Below are 20,588 nucleotides of genomic sequence, written 5' to 3'. Positions count from 1 at the left end.
TTTCATCTCAAAATTGCATTAAAACTGTCAAATGAATAAGAAGAGCTATTTAAAAAAGGCTTTCTGCAGAAAAAGAAAGGAATTACGAGTGTACCCAATATTGTCCTGAAGGCACATGTATACAGCATGGAAAACCAATAATCCTCTATTAATTCTTACTGTAAAATATACTCTTATTCCCTTTCTTACCTAAAGTCTGAACTCCCCTGGTAGAACTTCAAAACTATACATAAAGTATAGAAAACGTCTTCAGAAGAAAAAGAAAGAATTGCATTCTTGAGAATGAATTTCCGGTTTGAATTTGTAAAAAATGATTTCATCTAGATTAAAAGATATAGAAAAATAATAAAAGAAAGAAGAAGAAATGATAAGATTTTAGTCTATTCTTTTTCTTTTTTAAAAATAAAAATAAAAATGTTCAATCTGCGAAAGATTTATCATCATCCTTCGATGATGATGATGACAAGAGCGAAGGTGTTCTAGAAAAAAATGATAAAACGACGACTACGCCGATGACGACACGCTCCATCGAGGATTTCTAAAGCCCGAGTAACAACTAACTTGCGTTGAGAAGAATGTAGAACAGTAGTGGATTGTTCTAAATATATATAACAATTTAAAGTTTTTGAGATGCTTTCTTTCTTTTATTTCTACCGTACAAGTTTTATAGGGTAAATAGAATAATAACTAGGTATAAGTTATGCATGAAAGTGAAAACTAGATTTTTAATAGGATTATTTTGAATTAGGTATGAACACAATGGTTGAGGATTTGCCCACGAAAGTATAGTTAGACCAATTGATACTCTTAGCACGAATCGAAGGATTCGTTATGCACTTTTAACTTTTCTCCATATTAGTAAAACAAACTTCAAACTCAAGTTGACATTTAAAATTTTAGCGGTTTTCTTGTTTGTAGAACATGGTTTTGGTTTCATTATTCCTGTCAGTATGCCTGTTATAAGTCGAGTAAGAGCCTTCATATAAATGGAAATTTAATACACGACAGTATTATTTAGTACTTGGTAGAATAATTTGATAAGAAACGTCTTTTGCAATATTTATTTGGTTATTTAGTTTATTATATTTGGTAATGATTTATTGAAAATATGAGAATAGCAAAAGTAAATCAGATTGTACATCTAGAAAAATAGTATGTAAATATGTAAACATAAGTTCATTAAGATTAGTTTAATACGTAATTACGGAGATAAGAATTATTTTAATAAAAACAGAACATTTTCTGAATAGTGACAAATTTGCACTATGAGAAAGTAAACAATTGATTTGTTAAATTATCGATTCCTATTCTTGCTTTTATTTTATTTTATTTAGCGTCATAGAAAATCTAGATATTGTTGCTACTCGTATAGTAAGCAGATTTCGTAAATCCACATTAAAAATGATAAATTTTTGTTTAGTTTACAGGCACTTACGGGGTTATTAATACCCTTAACATGTTTATGTTTAAACACAGTGAGAGTTTTAGGAAAATGGGAAAGACTTAAAGAGAAGATACCTCACAAAAAAAAAGAGAATCCCTTCAGTACGCTTGAAATTGAGCTAAAGGATAAACTTATAAGCATTCTTGGAAGTGATGGGGGATGTAACTGGCTAATTCGATAGAACATTGTTTGTAATAATATCTGTAAAACAACAAAAAGCATGAAACATTGCGTCGGTGTTCGAGTGCGTTTTTTTGGTATTCCATAAGAGTACAGTAAGAAATTCCCAACCACACGATCCGCAGTAGCCAGATTTTTGTATTTAAAAATTGGTACAACTGAAAGACGATCTGTCAGAATAATAATAAAAAAACACACAAATAGAAAGAAAGTTTTGTGAAAATCAAATGTTAAAATTAACTTAGGAAAAAAAAAACTAACTAAAACTAATAAAATTGACAATCTTCAAAAAGAAATGGTAAGAAAAAATCTGAAAATTGAGATTCTATACAAAATTTAACTTAACAATAGCCTCAATGAGGAGGTTTGTTCGTGGACTAATACCTTAGCATGTGGTGTTGAATCGAGCTTGAAGAACGCTCTTCTTCTTTAAATGCCTGAATCGAGTTAAAATGAGCTTGATTTGACTCGATTCCTGTCGAAGGCCAAAGGAAAGTCAAAATTTGAGAAGAAAAACCAGTGTGGAGGAGTTGGTTTAACAGATAATGCATTATGGTCTGTTTCTTTGCATGTTTGTGTACAAAAAATATAGTTTTGTTTGAATCAAACTACGAACAAAAAAATGGACATATGGTGCTGAACTATTCAATTTTTCACGATTAACAAGAATCAAACTATCTCACTTGCACTTCATAAGAAACATCGAAACACCATTTGCATTTTAGAAAGTGCTGTCAAACTTAATCATTTTTAAATCTTCTTGAGCGGTGGAAATACCATGAAGATTTATTTAATCTAAACTGGGATAAACCTTTGGTGGAAACATAGCAAAACTTAATTATCTTTTTTATTGTTTTCTCTTGCAAAATAAGCCCATTTAGTCCATTTTCATTAACAAAACAACAGTAACAGATTGATTTTTTTCCGAAATGGAAAACGCATGCTTCTAAATGCACAACTAAGCAACGAACACAGCCATCGAGATACAAATGCAATTTCAATCGTACCAACATTTGAGAACAAAATCACGTAAAATCCATTCGAGACTCGTATAAATGTCAAAAACATACCCATAGTAAGATTCTACTCTAACTTTTAACAGTGTTATTCATACTATGGATATTGTTTTTGTTATTCGTGTAAAATCCTACTATACTGTGGATAGATTTTCCAACAAAACACGGGTAATGTTTCGGTTATATTTGTATCACCTATCATTTTCAAAGCTCTTTTTTGTGATCCCATCCAACAGATTTGAACTTATTTAAGGATTTCATTTTCTAGATTGTTATTCTATTACTAAGCATAGTTTGACACACTAACGTTTAAACAAATTTGCAATTTAGGAGCTATGTAAAGTTTATTTATAAAGCCGACGATATTTTAAACTTTTTTTTGAATTCAATAGATTTCAAATGTGACAATTTGACATTTTCAGCAATAATTTAATGTATAAAAACTAGTTAATTTAAAAGTATAAGAATCCTAACATTGTACACAAGTCTTACCTATACATTTTTTGGTCTAACATTTTAATAAATAAGGAAAACTTTAAAGAGAATTTAACATGATGCTACTCAAAAATGGTGATTTGGCTTATAAAGGGTGATTTTTTTGAGGTTAGGATTTTCATGCATTAGTATTTGACAGATCACGCGGGATTTCAGACATGGTGTCAAAGCGAAAGATGCTCAGTATGCTTTGACATTTCATCATGAATAGACTTACTAACGAGCAACGCTTGCAAATCATTGAATTTTATTACCAAAATCAGTGTTCGGTTCGAAATGTGTTTCGCGCTTTACGTCCGATTTATGGTCTACATAATCGACCAAGTGAGCAAACAATTAATGCAATTGTGACCAAGTTTCGCACTCAGTTTACTTTATTGGACATTAAACCAACCACACGAATGCGTACAGTGCGTACAGAAGAGAATATTGCGTCTGTTTCTGAGAGTGTTGCTGAAGACCGTGAAATGTCGATTCGTCACCGTTCGCAGCAATTGGGTTTGTGTTATTCGACCACATGGAAGATTTTACGCAAAGATCTTGGTGTAAAACCGTATAAAATACAGCTCGTGCAAGAACTGAAGCCGAACGATCTGCCACAACGTCGAATTTTCAGTGAATGGGCCCTAGAAAAGTTGGCAGAAAATCCGCTTTTTTATCGACAAATTTTGTTCAGCGATGAGGCTCATTTTTGGTTGAATGGCTACGTAAATAAGCAAAATTGCCGCATTTGGAGTGAAGAGCAACCAGAAGCCGTTCAAGAACTGCCCATGCATCCCGAAAAATGCACTGTTTGGTGTGGTTTGTACGCTGGTGGAATCATTGGACCGTATTTTTTCAAAGATGCTGTTGGACGCAGCGTTACGGTGAATGGCGATCGCTATCGTTCAATGCTAACAAACTTTTTGTTGCCAAAAATGGAAGAACTGAACTTGGTTGACATGTGGTTTTAACTAGATGGCGCTACATGCCACACAGCTCGCGATTCTATGGCCATTTTGAGGGAAAACTTCGGAGAACAATTCATCTCAAGGAATGGACCGGTAAGTTGGCCACCAAGAGCATGCGATTTGACGCCTTTAGACTATTTTTTGTGGGGCTACGTCAAGTCTAAAGTCTTCACAAATAAGCCAGCAACTATTCCAGCTTTGAAAGACAACATTTCCGAAGAAATTCGGGCTATTCCGGCCGAAATGCTCGAAAAAGTTACCCAAAATTGGACTTTCCGAATGGACCACCTAAGACGCAGCCGCGGTCAACATTTAAATGAAATTATCTTCAAAAAGTAAATGTCATGGATCAATCTAACGTTTCAAATAAAGAATCGATGAGATTTTGCAAATTTTATGCGTTTTTTTTTTTTAAAGTTTTCAAGCTCTTAAAAAATCACCGTTTATATTAGAATTTTATTTTCAATAAACTTAAAAATACGGACATGACCATCTACCACCTATTGGAATTTTAATATCTCTTAAAACTAGTGCAACATTTAAACCTCAAAACTGCTACTCTAACTATTGGTAATTGCTGATTCCGCCTCTGACTCTGAGTTTCGGGAATTTGAAATATGTAAATATTAATTAATACAAAATTTTGGAATAACTAGTAAATTGTTTGTATTGTTTTAGAATTGTCATAGTTGACAGTTGTTAGTATTTTTGGAATAATTAAAATATTCTTATTTTGATAATTAAAGGATAAATGAAATTAAATACAAGTCAGGACGAAGTTGGTCTGGGCACAGAGGAGTTTTTAAAAATAGTACTTATAAGTTAAAATCTAAAACTAGCCGTGCAAGAAAAGTTTGTCTTCAACAATTTAAATGCCATTTAATTTCTCAAAAAATCCATACATTTTTTCAGATTTTTTTTAAACAGATTTTTTTTATTGATTTTGTATGTAGGTATACATTTTTTTTAATATTTTTGGTACGCAGTTATTAAGTATATCCCAGATATGCATAACACAAATGATTGAAATTGGTTTGTGAGTTACTGAGAATATTTAAAAATAAAATAACTGTACCCTTCTTAAGATATATATATATAAGCGTTCATATATTTGTTTTATTGAAAGAAGCTAAGTTAAGCAAAATAATTTTAGAAAAAAATCAATACAAATCTATGATTTCTTTTTTTTTTTTTAAAATTCAAGTTTTTGATTTTATACCAACAATTTTGTATGGAGTACACTATTATTCTTTATCTTAAAAATGAAAAAATGTCTAATGCGAATCTACTCAATCGAACCAGTTGTTTGGGCTATAGGGGCGAGGACCGACAGACAGGCAGACAAACATAATGGGGTGACCAACTTTTTGCGACTTCGCTACCATCGTAATGTCATGTTTGATTAAAATTTCGAGTACAATTTTTTTTTCGAAATAAGCTGAGATCTCAATATAATTAAAAAATAAGTGTTCGCCTAAGTGCACCATACTGTTCTAATGTCGTTTTTACGAGGAATAAAACAGAACTAATTTTTCAGAGTGGTTTTTTCAAACTACAAATAAAGTTCTATTTCTATTTTTTAACATAAAACTATGTTTGTAAAACTTTATGTTTTAAGGCCGTAGTATCTACAAAACCTTATGAAGAAATTAAATTTTTAGTCAAAAGTGAAATTCTTTTCATAAGTTTAATTTTATAAGTTTTTGGTTTTCCCACTAAGGATTTCGCTGATGTTATTAAATTTCCTGTAAATTAAAACTTAATAATAAACTGTCCAGGTGTTAAAATGATTATTTGATTTTACTCAATACTTGATTTCTTTGATTTAAAATTGTTAAGGAAAACAAAGAAATTATTTCGTATACACACTTACTTTGTCTCGCTGCATCAGCTGTCAAATATAATCCACAAATTATCAGCATCAATAACAAATACTCAACATAATAATTTCTCATTTTCTTGATTTTCATTTTCACCATTAAAATTATCACTGATGGCACTTTATTTTCAATTGAAATATTTTTTCCTTTTGTTTTCTATTTTAAAACATTATCGTTGAATTTTTATCTAAAATAAAAATAACACAAAACATCATCATCACAAAAAGGACACAAAAATATAAAAGAAATATAAAAATTTAATTAACATGAGGGGGGGACATAGTAGTTATCAGTATCAGGAGAGCTGATACTGACGATGGCGAGGGACGCACGGCAACGCAAAAGAGCGACGGGTGGCGGCAACAAAGGTTTGCTCGAAAATCCCAAAATTTCAATCATCCATGTAATTCAATCAGATAACACAAAAACACAGCATAGCGAGCACTCACAGTGAAAGTAGATTCTATACCATAAGACCATTCTCCGACCATATAACCATATACCATGACCGACCAACCATCAGCAGCGATTAGAAGTAAAATTCCAAATAAAATCAACCGCTTTTTCACTACCCCCCCCACCTTTCCTCTTACCGCACTGTTTCAATCAAAACGAACCCGTTACTTCGTGAATCCCCTTAACCCTCAAATGCCATCACTCGCGTATTATTGTTGGGGTGAAAAAACTTTACAATCCTTGCATGGAATTTACAACCCTTAGCACGTGCCAATTATACCAAATAGAATATTCCTATATTCCTCTAGTAGTGCTCTTTCCAAACAAATTACAAAAAACAACAGAAAAAAACCAAAATAATTGATTTCAATAGATTTTGAAAATTCGGATCAACGCAGCACACAGCGAGCAGGAGCACAGCCAGCAACGGTTTGGCTTGGATTTTACACTGCCGCACTGCCCACAAGCTGCCATGCCGCCGTCACAGACTCACAGATATAATAATAATATGAATAAATTAATAGAGATAATCCTCTTACGAGTATGTGTTTTGTATATATTTTTGTTAAGGTTTTAGAGCTGACCCTTAGGGTCATCATTCTATATAGGCGATAAGGGCACAACTTCCGTGCGTTATCTCTCCGAAGGTCTCTTATCGCCGAGAGACATGATTCGAGATTTTGCAAAATTTTCAACTTTTCTTTCGAACAAAGTAAACAGAATAGGTATACGAATATTTTCGGAATTATTTTAATATACTTTGGAAATATTAAAATTAGATTATCCTCAAATTGCATAGTTTGGCAGAGAAATGTTGCACTTTGAAAGAATTTATTTTTTTGTAGCAAATTTTTTTGTTGTATTTGTATTTTTTCCGAAAGTAAGATTTTAAAACTGAAATTCACAAGATTTTCTAAAACTATTTAACTATTAGTTCTTCATTAAACCAGAAAATTTAAAACATAGACAAAAATCGAACAACACTGAGAAGCAATCAAAGAAAATATTTTTTTTTGTCATATCTCTGCAGTCAAAAACACAAACGTTGGCTTCAGAAGTAAATTCGAAAAATCAAAGGAAAAACATCTAATTACTACCAAATAAAAATTTGAATAATCCTATAATCTTTTTTTGTAACAAAAATTATCTTGATGAACAAATAGTATTTCAAAAGATTGTGAAATATTAATTTATAGATCTTGCAACTTAATTTTCAACGTTATAAAAATATCTAAATTTAAATGATTTTTAAAACTACAAGAAAACATCGAAAAAGATAGAACAATTTCAAAAATCTTATTTGCAAAAATGAACCCACTGAACAAAATAGTTTTAGAACATTGAAAAAAAAAACATAGAAAACGTCGAGCACTGAATTTTTACTAAATATTCCTTTCTTCCAGGGATTACATTTGATTCAGAACATATCAAAGGTTTTAATCCTTTAAAAAATATCCAATTTTAGAATTTACTATAACATTATCTCCTATATTACTGCTTAGGGAGAGAGCTTTTAGAACCTTTCCGCCTGGCGCCATTGCCACTGCCACACGGCAACGTCGTCGTTATGATGCACAAATAAGGGAAACAAGACAAAATTTATCTGCAGACCACGTATGAGGATAATTGCATTATGGACTTTATTCCGTTATATATTTATTTTTTTTGAAAATCATCCCCATATAAATGACGACAATGCAAGAAAACAACACCACACACAAAAACACAAAACAAAGATATAATGGGATAAGTTTGAAGGAGTTAAACGAGGATGTTTTGCTTTTTTTATTTTGTTTAAATTTTATTTTTTTACTACCTTAACCCGGTTTTGGTTAGAAAACTCAATTCGGCAAATCAACACGTCCTTTTCTTAAAGGGAGCTTATTTAAAAAAAAAACGTAGAACGAAGAATTATTTTACCACGTCGTCGTTGCTGTCAGCAGAGACTCGTTACCCGTTAGTTTCTCTTATTTTTATTTCAATTGTAAGTGAGGAGCAAAGCTGGAAAAGCGTGCGAACGAACCGAGATGATACGACCAACTGGAGTCCTGATAGCACCTCGTGTATGTCTGATGCCTTGGCATCGGCTCTGGCTTTGGCTTTGGCTCTGGCTTGTGGGGCAAGTGACTTCGTAGTTCGTATTATTTTTCTTTCTATTTTTCTGCTGAGCAGTAGAAAATCTCAGTGTAGATATAGTAGTTGTTGGGCATATATGTATAATGATGATTCTATACTCCACGTCCACTCACTATCTGACTTGCTTATCGCTATTGTATTGTAGTTGGGTATTGGAGAGTTTTCTAGGGTATGAACCAAAGCGATGATTTTGCTCAGGTCGACGACGCGACGCGACGGACGCAACCAAGTCCCCGAAGCCCGAGTAAGAAGAGAGATGCTTCTGTGGATGCAAGACAATTCTCGAGGGGCTTATCAACATCACTGACAAGACAACAGCAACAATAACAACAAAACAACAACAAAAAAGTTAGAGATAGGGGCTGTTGAGTTGAAGATCACACAAAGAGAAAGAAAGCCGGACAAGAGTTTTGAAAAACCCGCTCTATATACCCCTGGTTTTCATTGATAAATTTTAAGGGACGGAAATGTGGATTGAGAGAGAAGACGAAGACGGTGGTAGCGGTGGCGGTGGGGTGATGTATGCACAAGTGGTGGACGAATTGATTTGATTCATGCCTTTTCAATTGGGTATGATGATGAATGGGGTGTTAAAAGAACTTGTCCCTACTACCATCATACTCCTTACGCTGGATGCGGCTGAAGTTGAGGACGAGGTTGAGGCTGTTGGTTTGACACAATGATGCGTTGTCATGTGTGAGTATGAATGTGAGTGGGTGGTTTGGTTAAGTGGGCGAGTTGGAGCATTGCGACATCCAACAAGGGATGATGCTGCTATACTCTTGAATGAAGGAATTGAAAATATACCCAGAAGAGGAATAAATGAAAGTGATTTTCCGTTAACGATTGTAAAATTGTTTTTTGTGTATGTCACCGTACTTGTGTAATCAAGAGGTTTCTGGATGATGATGCTAAAGCTGATATTGGGAAGAGCAGATATACCATAGTCTTATTGTACGTACATGTGGTATAGCCATCGTAGGTATAAAGGAATTGTATGGGCAGGGATAGAGTGCTTTGTTTGGAGGGTGGTTAAAGACATACGTATCTTTGAATTGGCGTTTTATGTTTCGCACACATATGTTGCCAATTTTATTCAATATTTTTGAAGTGTCTGCAATAAGATTTTATGTGAGTACGAGTTTGAGTGTCAGTATCCGAGCTTACGAGTGGGTAACGACCATCGCAACGACAACGAAGACGACGAAGGTTGGTTTATTTTGTAGAAAGAAGTATCTTTTCTTCTTCCTCTTTTGAATTTGGCAGGAAGCATATAAGAAAGATATTACTTCATTTTGAGAGAAGATAAAATTGAGGTATAGAGACTAAAGTAGACAGAAATTATATACGAATAAATTTACAATAGGCACTGAATGTATGCATTTATCATTCCAAAGATCAAAATTCTATCAAAATATTAGAGGTATTAAGTAGAGAAGAAAATATTTTAAATGTTGGACTTCCAAGAGAAAGATAAAGGATATGAGAGGTACTTGTTTGAAAAATGTTTAAATAAAAAAGGGTGAAACAGTCTGTGTAGTTTTGCATTCCAAATAGGTATTTAAAAAATCAAATTGGTATTTATTATTTTTAATAAGTTTTTATGTTTTACCATTTTAATGGATATTTAAACTTAATATGGAAACAAAAATATAAGGTCTTAGTGATTTTACAGATGCTACACAAAGAAAAATTGAAGAGAAATTTTTGTTGAAAAAAAAATTCTTTGATCGCGTGATTAAGGTGAAATAAATTCAATGACCTTTTGTGAGGTAATACATTTTATATATTCCGAATATGTCAAACATTTTAAATAACTAAGGAGGAAGGAATAAATCTAAACGTAATCTGTCACAAAATAGAAAATTTTGAAATCGTAATTTTTGGTTTTGCACATGTATACGTACCTACATTCATACATATGTAGATAATCAACAAATTCTTGGGAAAAGAGAGACTAAATTAAATTCATTTATAAAGGGTGGTTAAATTTTAAAGGGCCGAAGTTTGAATGCATACGACACCTAAACTCCTAGTTTTGTCTGCATTTTATTTGACATTTCTTAATTTTGGACTAACTCTACACAATCGAGCAGCGCGCTAAAGTTATTCAGGCTTATTATGAAAATGGGCTTTCAAGTCAAAATGCATATCGTGCACTTCGTAATTTTGTCGGTAAATTTAATCGCCTTAATGTGCATACATTCGTTAAAAAATTTGAGAAAACCGGTGGTCGTTGATGAGCATTATGCATAAAGAATTGCATAAATAGGCTTACAAGGGGCAATTTAGTAAAAAACTAAAGCCTCTTGGCTATTTCAAGCCTCCAGGTCGTCAATGATCAGAATAGTGCCAAGAAATGGCAACATTTAATCATCAATTCTCTAGAAAAAAAAACAAACTTTAATGATGAGTCCCATTTCCACCTCAGAGGGTTCGTCAATAAGCAGAATAACAGCTTTTGGGGGAATGATTATCCAAGCGTAATTGCAATTTGACAATGTTGGACTTCTTTCTTTGGGGTTAAGGAAATATAAATGTGTACGTCCATAAGCCAGCAATAGTTCAAGATTTAAATTATGAAATAATTCGCAAATTAACGACAAAGAACATATTAAGTCATACCAATTTTAATAAAATAATGAAAAGAAATGACAATAATGTCCTCAATAATTTATATTTTATTCAAAATGTACATCGGCCAATAAAATTCAACCAACCTTTATTTAAATAGCAAGAACGACATGCATTGTTCAACCAAACAGTTTTTAGTTTCTTGTAAATATGGAACTTGCTTTGTTTTGATTTTGTAATTCTATTTTTGTAAAATTGTACTAACCTTTGCAAAAACTCTTCTTTTCAAAATTACGTCTTCGAGGTTAGGTTTATATTTAGAATAATGAAAATTGAAAGTTTACTTTAAAAGGAATATTTCATTTAGTTGATTCAGTTTGTAAACAAAATTTCAAGTGACAATTATATTATACAAATTTGTCACCCTTATTTGACAAATCGGGATCGAACCGAAGACCTCTCGCATGACAGTCCTACGCACTAACTATCATGCCACAGTTACTACAACACTACATAAAAGAATTGTCAGAGCAAATTTTTCGAAAAATTCCTTAAAATTGTGGAAAAATACTTGACAATTCAATGATGACAACTGTCGGGTATTTTCCTTCAATTTTAGAAAAATGTCAAATTGTTTATGGAAAAGATTTTGACAACCGTCAAGTTGTGAATAAACAATTAGGTTAGTACTACATTAATATATTCTTTTTTGATTCATACAAATTAAATAATGCTCAAGTTGAAATAAATCTAAAAAAGTTAATTTTTTTTTTAAAGACTATACTTCCAAAATGTTCTTAATAATAAAATGATGAACTGAATTATAATCAGCAGAATTTTGTTAATAGACGCTTATTAATGCCTTTGATTTTCTTTCTTTAAAAAAGTGCGTATACGCCATAATGTACGAAATTGTATTATCGTTTTTAAGCGATAATATTACTTTTAGTTGTTAAAGTTGTAATCGATTTCAATTGTTGAAATGCAAATTTGAACCATTATACGCGTTACGAGGTGCTTAGCATCTAATGAGTGTATGTTTTGCAGATAACAAAATTAAAGAAAGTAAAACTTTAACAAAATTAAGGGAGTCGTTTATTCACTTTAAACCATTTTTACAAAAAATATTCTTTCAATATTTCGTTCACTTTCACTCACGAAATATTATTAATTTTTAAATAGAAGGGATTTATTTCCATAAATAAATGTATACCTAGTCTGAAGCACCCTTAAGTTTTGTCTTTGAATTTTGAATTTGCTTTACAATTTAAACAGTAAGTGAAATATGAAACATGAATACGTACCCCACCTAAATACCCTTTTATATTATTTATTACTGTTAGTATACATTTTTTGATTTTCGCGAATTACGCCTAGTTTATTTATTTTCATTTAAATTACTTTCGAGTAATTTTATACAAATATGTCATCTTTTGTGTCCTTTTTTCAAGCCTATTTCACTTTTTTTTTGTAGAGCCTTTTCTCTTGGTCCAAAATACTCGTATAACCAAATTCAACCCTTGATTTTTAACTGTTGTTTATATAATATTAAATATGCTTCAGGTGACCTTGAGACAATATTATTACTGTGTTATGAATTTAAAATATTATCTTTTGTTTTATTTTATTTAGATGTACAACATTTCATTGGGATGGTTATACTTTAACATAAAAAAAAAAGATAATACTTGAATATTTATGAGTATTTCCAATTTTGAAATACTGCCCCCATTTTTACCCCCACAAACCACTTTCTTTGGTTTGGTGTAGGTAACTACTTTGTACAAAAAGACAGATATTCAAATAAGACGTATTTTTGACAAATTTTAAAGGATGTTGTAAGGACGTTACGTTTGTTATCTTTACTTTTTTTTCTTTTTCTCGTTATGGTCCATCTTCAAGGTAGCTCGTGCTTTTCGTCTTCGTCGTCATCTTTTCCATTGCGCTTTATTAACCCTCAAAGTACCTTTAGGTGGGTGATGATGTATCTAGAAGTACACAACACAGTGCTATCTTTAAAAGTTTTGGCAGATTTCATTCCTCCATGTTTATTGTTTATGAGGTGAACATGATGAACATTTCTACGATTTTATGTATATTATATCCGGATCCGGTGCCGGAGAGAAAATAAATGTCTTTTTATTGATGAATTTTATTTGATTATTATTATTAACGACATAATCTCCTGAACTTTGCCGTTTATACGTTTCTATCGTTATTAATATCTTTCTTTTTTGTTTGCTATTTTTATTGAATCTGGTAATATGTAAGGCGAACAGAAAAAAGAATATGTATTTTTGTGAAAGACAATAAGATAAAGACTATTTTTTTTATTATTTCGTGACAGAATTTATTTTATGAGGATTCCAATCATACAAATACATAAACCTACACCTAATTGGGAATTATTTAATTGCATTTATCTTAAGATCTGTACAATATCTTGAACGTAAACAAATTGATTTCTGTAAACGGAAAATGAGAATCAATTTTTTAATTCAGAGCTAAAATAAAGCAATAGTTTACTAAAATATTATATTTAGAAATGTGAGAAGAAATGTAGAATTCACTTGGAAATATTCATCATTTTCCAATACCCAGGATACATAATATCCTACTTACTTATTCCCCTATTGCTTCTATTTATTATTACTAAAACGGGAAAACCAACATACTTATGGTATATAAAGGAAATTAAATTTACATAAATTGTCAATAAATACTTAAAAGAAATACATATGTACATATTTTCATCTTTAAATTGAGAAGCTCATTTTTTGACATAATATTCCATCAATTTCGTCTCCCTTTATTTTTGTTGGTTTATGAAATTCATTCTGATTTAAAAAGTAGGTACTGGTAGGCACAGGTATCTTTATGATATAAAACGGAATGCATAAATTTAAAAAATAAATGTGAAGCCACAGATAGGTGGCCATTTTATTATGGTAATATTAAAAATTTTATTAAAACAAATGAAATTTCGAATTTTTCACTTCGTTTGGTTATGTCTTTTTTGTCTTTATTTTCTTTGAACTTTGTTATGTTAACATTTTTATTATTAACTCGGAAAATGTGGATAGGTATGGATATAGAATATTAAATAAAGTGTACGATGAATCGCTTGGTTTTGCTCTTTAAATTCAATGATATAAGGAATTTGGTAAACAGACATTTCTTTTTCTCAATAATATTTGAATTTTAACAGAATTTCAGTAAAAGTCAAAATTAATTGAAATTATAACAAAATATCAACACATTAGACATTTTGTGAAAAAAATTGCCACAAAAATTGCATTTTTTTAATGTCACCAAACAAACAATGTTTTTGGAAATACACAATCTGTTTGAAAATTCAAAACCTAACGTATTTAAGTGCCCTAAGTTTAAGTCATATAGCAATATATACACTTAGTCCAAAAAGTCTATATACAGCAACCTAATTTAAGTGTTTTAAAAAAAAAATTACTAGGCATAAATGTAAAAACAGAAGTGGTAACATTGAAAAAAAGTTAGTTTCCACCTTCACCTTTTGACCAAATTTTAAAAAAAAATTGTGATTTGTGATTTTCGAAAAACCCGTTTTTAATATATTGTTATAGTAAATATTTTATCTCGAATTAACAGAAAGAAAGCTGCTGTTTTAAATCGTCTGTACGGAAAAAAACCCGTCTCCGTCCAGTGTGAAAACTTTAGTTAATTTTATTAGTTTACTATCAATGACTCACGGATAAAAACCGTACGGATTTTGACCGTACGGACGAAACCGTCTAGTGTGAAAGAGGCCATAGGGATAATGTTAAAAATAATTCAACAGAATTATAATTTGTGACCCGGTTAATCCAGGTTAAAGCGAATAAATTTGTACCTCTATGGCCAGTTTATATTGAAATTTTGAGTAGTTGTCCCATTTCAAAACCCGTTTCCAAATTTTATAACTTAATCCGTACTTGATGACACGTTTCAAAATGTGGATACAAACCTTACCTGTGAGACTGGGGTCACCGGACTCGAGAGGGTTGAGAAGTCGAAGAAAGTGGGTCCCCGATTCCGCCAATCTGTCTGTTTGCGTATATGTATGTACATACATATGCATATCCTCGTTTCTCCAACCCTCACCATTGGGTCGATTGAGTTCAAACTTGGAAATTAAGGGTTTAAGTAGATCCACGTTAGGCGTTTTTTTATATTTCTGTTTAAGACTAGAAATTTAAATAACAGTAGTCCTTATGCAAATTTTTAGGCCAAACAAAAATTTGATTTTTCCTAAGAACGAAGCTATAGCATTTTGATTTTTGGTTAACTTTGCTTCTTTCGATAAAATAAAACATATTTTTTCATTGCTCTATACATCAAAGAGGACCGTTGTTTTCTTTTTAAGTTTACTCAAGAACTAATTAACCGATTTCAATGTATTTTTTCTGTATAAGCTCTAATTTTTTTCGATTTAAAAAACACATACAGACTTATTTTTATCAAAAAATGTACAAATTGCGCCATCCACTATCTTAAATAACAAACAATCGAGCAATATTATGACACATAAAATGACAACTGAGTTTGACAAATGTCAAAAAGCCATCGCTACCAACTTGAAACTACGAATTGAATTATCATAACTGCTTGAACAGAATGGTGTAGATGTAGCTGTTGCCTGTAGCACTGTCAAAGTTAAAAGATACGAAAATAGTATACATCGACACAACGCAGTAGCTGCAGCGCAAGTTGACTCAACTTTAACTTTTGGCGACGCTGCAAGCTACATTTGAGATGACAGATGGGGGAAACCCATTTCATTCTTTGACTTTTCACTTTTTTTGGGAGCGTTCAATGCATTTGAGAATTTTTTCTGGTTTTGTAACTATAGTACGCTACCATACAAATTCAGTTCAAATATAAATTTCATATGCGTTGAACATGCCCGAATAAATTTCCTGCGCTACACCATTGTGGGCGACCTTTGCTACATTAGTGAGCGTTTTTATTGACAGCTTATACTACAGCGATTTTCTTAGCTACAGCTGCATCTCATTCTGTTCAAGCAGTAATAATTATATTCACAGAAATTGTCCACCAACCAAAACGACACTCATACGGAACAAAAAAAATCTGAAATTAAACTTAATTTTTCCAGTACAATTTTGTATTCAATGTTTTCAGGCCGATTTTAAATAGATCCAGTTGCTGTTTTTTTATAATTTTTAACAAGGTATTTTTAAAGAATGCAAAAATGTTTTCTTATCTATAACTTTCTGTACTCCATATTTTTCGATCGTTTTGGCTCTAAAATAAAGCGCTTTAAAAATGTATGAGGCGCATAGCATTTCCTCCTTCCTAGATCAAAATCCTTTCCTATTATATTCTTGTCAAAGGAACAGTTGTTTATCTTTTACTTGAAAATAAAGAACACAAATATCAAATACCTGTTTTTCGAAATTTTTCTATCAAAGACTATTTTCAGATTTGTAATCCATTGTAAAGAAAAATGTTTAAAAAAAATTAATCATTCCATAATTTGTACAAAAAAGCAAGTAGCTACTTCTCCTATAAATTTGTTTTTTACTCAAAAACACCGAGTAGGGGTTGTGCCTGATGTTCATGCCTCCCTACATCAAAATAAAAAGAAAAATCTATGACCATCATCATTTTCTTTTGAGCAGAGATAAGCAAAAAGAAAATTTAACTCTATTCGTTTCCAAAATCATTTTAATGATTTTCAACTCAACCAAACATCATTGTAACAAAAAACCTTTGGTAGAAGTTTCGAGTTTTTGGGGGTCGTGTCGGTCGGTGGCTTGTGTTTTCTGTGAAACTCAAGCTGTTTTACCACACCACATCAGTATCAATGTAGGGATGATGTAAGACAACCTCAATTCAGATATCGAAAAGATGGTTCCGGAAGAGGTGTTTGCAACTTGTGGGATCTGAGAATATATATATGTACGAAAAATAGAAAAGTGATGAATTTTCTATTATGTCGACAGCCCATCAATCAGTCATCATACATGGATATTCAGTTCTGCCTTATTGGATTTCTTGTAGATTTACGGCACATGAATTGTATTATAACTTCTGTAGAAATCTACATACATTATATATGTGTCATATAACATACGTAACATGTGGTGTCTGAATTTGACAAATATTCATTGAAACTTAAACATTTTACGATGAAAAGGCTGTGTACAAGATTAGAACAATTGAAAATTTGTTTTAAATATGTATTTCTATCAAAAGTTGACATACAATCAATTTAAAGCAAATTATGATAAATTGATATTTAAAAAAAATAAAAATTGCTAGGTCTAGCACCTAAGGAGAAAATACCATTTATATGGACTGGGAGAAAAATATGAAAATTATGAAGAAATAAGTGAAAATCGTTAGCCATAAAAGAGTTCAATGTGCACACCGTCTAATTTCTTTGAATTATAAAGTGAACATGGTTAACATTATGCATTAAAACTGCTTTCTAAACGCTTGACTGCAATCGAATCAAGATCTAAAGACTCTTGATCATTTCAAGCTTCTGGTTGTTAATGGTCAGAATCATGTCAAGAAATGGCAACAGTGGATGAACAATTTTTGAGATAATGATCTTCTTAAATGATGAGGCGCATTTTCACCTCAGTGGATTCGTCCATAAGAGGAACTGCCTTGCCGCATTTGGCGAATGATAATCCAAGTGAATGATTTTCGCTATCGTGAGATGATTACGAAATTTTGTATGGCTAAATTTGGAAGATATGGATAGCGACGATATGTGGTTTTAACAGGACGCTGCCACTCGTCACATAGCTAACGAAACAATGGCTCTTTTGCTCGATTAATTCATTCACGTGGTGGCGATGACAATTTACCAACACAACATTATGTGATTTTTCTCACCGTTGGACTTCCTTCTTTATGGTTATTTGAAGAAAAGGGATACGTCAATAACCCATCAACAATACAGATCAAAAAGATGAAATAATTCTGCACCTTAAGGGCATAGAAGATAAGTAATGCATCCGCGGCATTCAAAATTTAGACCATGGGATAGCCATTTGGCTGATATTTTATTCTATACATAATTGAACTCTACCATTATTATCATAATAGAAAGAAATGACAGTAATTTCCTTCATAATTTGTGGTTTATTCCAAGGTAACATCGGCCCTTAAAATTTAACCACCCTTATGGGTCAGAAATATTTTCTATAGAACTAGTATGTGACAAAATAAGTATTTTAAATAGAAGCCAATAATATGTCCGTAAGCATTGAGAATGTTGGGAAGTGGAAGCTGATCCCTAGTGGCAGAAGCTTCTTTTCTCATTCTCATTTTCTCATCGTTAAAATAATGCTACATGTTTTTTTTTTTGAAGATACATTCTAAGAGTGTACCTAATAGTAGGTGCACTTTAAGTTACACTTAACTTAACTGATTAACTGACGTTTTAAATATGTAAATAAGTTTCAAAACCCGTTTAGAATATGACGCAGCCGTCTCCTTTCATATACATAGCCACTATCAACTGCTTGATTTTACATATTATAATTATATTATAAACAAGTGCTGTTGTGAAAGACAGATCTTTTATCTTGTTTGGAATGTACATACAATTTTTCAAAAAGACTCACGGGAAAAAATCATCTTCTTAGTATGACACACTACAATATCTACACGTCATGTTGTTTTAAAACTATTTAATTCCGAAATGTCCCTTTTCGAATTGCATTCTGATTAATTTATCGCCATTTTTCACTGATAGGTAAAATACGGTCATCTAATACAACTCCGAATGTCCAGCCCTTAGATCAAAATCATAGACTGAGAATTATTTAAACATGTAAAAGCTCTCTAATCAAAAAACTAACTATTTATAACCTTAACCCCTTATAATACTGAATGTTTGATTCAAGTTACTATAAAAGTAAGGTTCTTTGATTGTTTGCTTGTTAAAATTGAAGTTCTTATCCTTTCCTTTTCTCTATAAATATTTAGGTATCTTAAAATTAAAAAATTAAAAATATATATAGTACATACATTCTTGTTTGTTTTATGTACTGTGGTTAGTTACTAAGCAAAAAGGACTTTTTTTAAATTCTCCTTAGGAAGAGATTTCTCTTGTTGATTTATTTATATTTTTCTTGGTATTTTATTTAAATGCCATTTTAAATGGATTTATTTTCACCCTCAAAAGATTTTCCATAATTTTCTCATACCTATACAAACAAAAAGGTAAGCAAGCATCAATAGATTATTTAATTCTTTATACGAACCTTCATATGTAGGTATGTATGAAGTAAAAATCTAGAGGTTCGTCGTCGGTCGTTTCTTCTGAAATAGATTTATTTATAATATTAAACCTAACCCAGGCTATAGTTATTACAGTGAATAGGTTTGTAGGTATAAAAACCTTAAAATCCTAACGTCCTTTATGACTAAAAATTTTCTTTTCTTTTTTACTTTACTCAATGAGAAGTGTCTTTCAATTTATATTGCAATTTTTATCACTTTATCCTATAGCCCACCCCCCCACTTCCAACCCCATCAAAAAGTACCTTACAACATATACCAACACTTCCTATAATAATCTTTTATAACAACACTCACAGTAAGCTTGAGTGAGCACAGATTAAGTATTTTGAAAAAATAAAGAGAGACGAGTAAAAAGAAAAAAAAAAAAATACCATTTACCGCACTTTCAACAAACAAAAACAACAACACAACACATCAGCATCACATTCGGGGTTGGCTACGGCACATCTGTTTTTCTACCCTTAATTTTCAAAAAAAAAGATATTCAATAAAAAATGCTTAACAGATTGTCGGTTATGGTAGGCAAAGAAAGGAAGTGGGTGTTGAATGTGGTTCATGAGAGCCAAATGGGGGTATGATGGGATGAATTGTATGAGGATAAGGGGGTATAAAATAATATTACTTTGTTTCTTCTTTTTTTAACTTTAACTTTATCTTGCCCTTAATCCAAATTTTATTTTGTGAAAACTCAAATATTGCAGTAATAACTTAGAAAGTGCAACATAAAAAACGGATCATATCACATATACGTATAAGGGGGAGGGGGATCGCTGTACATATACACTTACTGTATAAGTCTGTACAAAATTCACACTCCCTACAATTTGGGGAAACAAATGCTTTTTGGTATATAAAGTTTCCGAAGTGTAACATTTGCATAAAATGTGTATCGTATAACAACGAAGATGTAAGGAACATTGTTACGACTAACAAACGTCAGGAGACAGTATGTTTGGTTTGGACTATGGCCCTTTTAATTGATTGAGTGGATAAAGTTGTTTGTTTGTCTTTTCTAGACATTGTGGAAGGAAGCTTTTATTTCCTCAAAAAAGGTTTTCTGCAGTAAGTATAGAAAGTTTGGTTAGTACATAGAAGAAAGCTGTCACACAAATAAATTGGTTCAAGCTGGTGTAAGCATTTGATTGCTCTTCAA

General features: G+C 31.6%; 1 protein-coding gene across 2 annotated transcripts in view; it reads right to left on the bottom strand.

Moving 5' to 3' along the window:
- LOC129953252 (uncharacterized) overlaps positions 1 to 8,471 on the bottom strand; it is a 37,945-nt gene extending 29,474 nt beyond the window's left edge. Inside the window, exons 1-2 of one of the 2 annotated variants that reach the window (XM_056066238.1) lie at positions 8,238 to 8,471; positions 5,959 to 6,152 (exon numbers count right to left, since the gene is read on the bottom strand). In XM_056066238.1, coding sequence (XP_055922213.1) covers positions 5,959 to 6,064 — 106 coding nt within the window. In that variant the 5' untranslated portion in view covers positions 6,065 to 6,152; positions 8,238 to 8,471. Of the gene's footprint in view, positions 1 to 5,958; positions 6,153 to 6,558; positions 6,837 to 8,237 lie in introns of those variants that run through there. The other variant, XM_056066248.1, reaches the window with a different exon arrangement.
- Between the last annotated feature and the right edge of the window lie 12,117 nt (positions 8,472 to 20,588).

This window comes from Eupeodes corollae, chromosome 1 (assembly GCF_945859685.1).
Source record: "Eupeodes corollae chromosome 1, idEupCoro1.1, whole genome shotgun sequence".
In the NCBI taxonomy this organism is placed as follows: Eukaryota; Metazoa; Arthropoda; class Insecta; order Diptera; family Syrphidae; genus Eupeodes; species Eupeodes corollae.
This window is presented reverse-complemented; position numbering and strand designations above follow the sequence as displayed.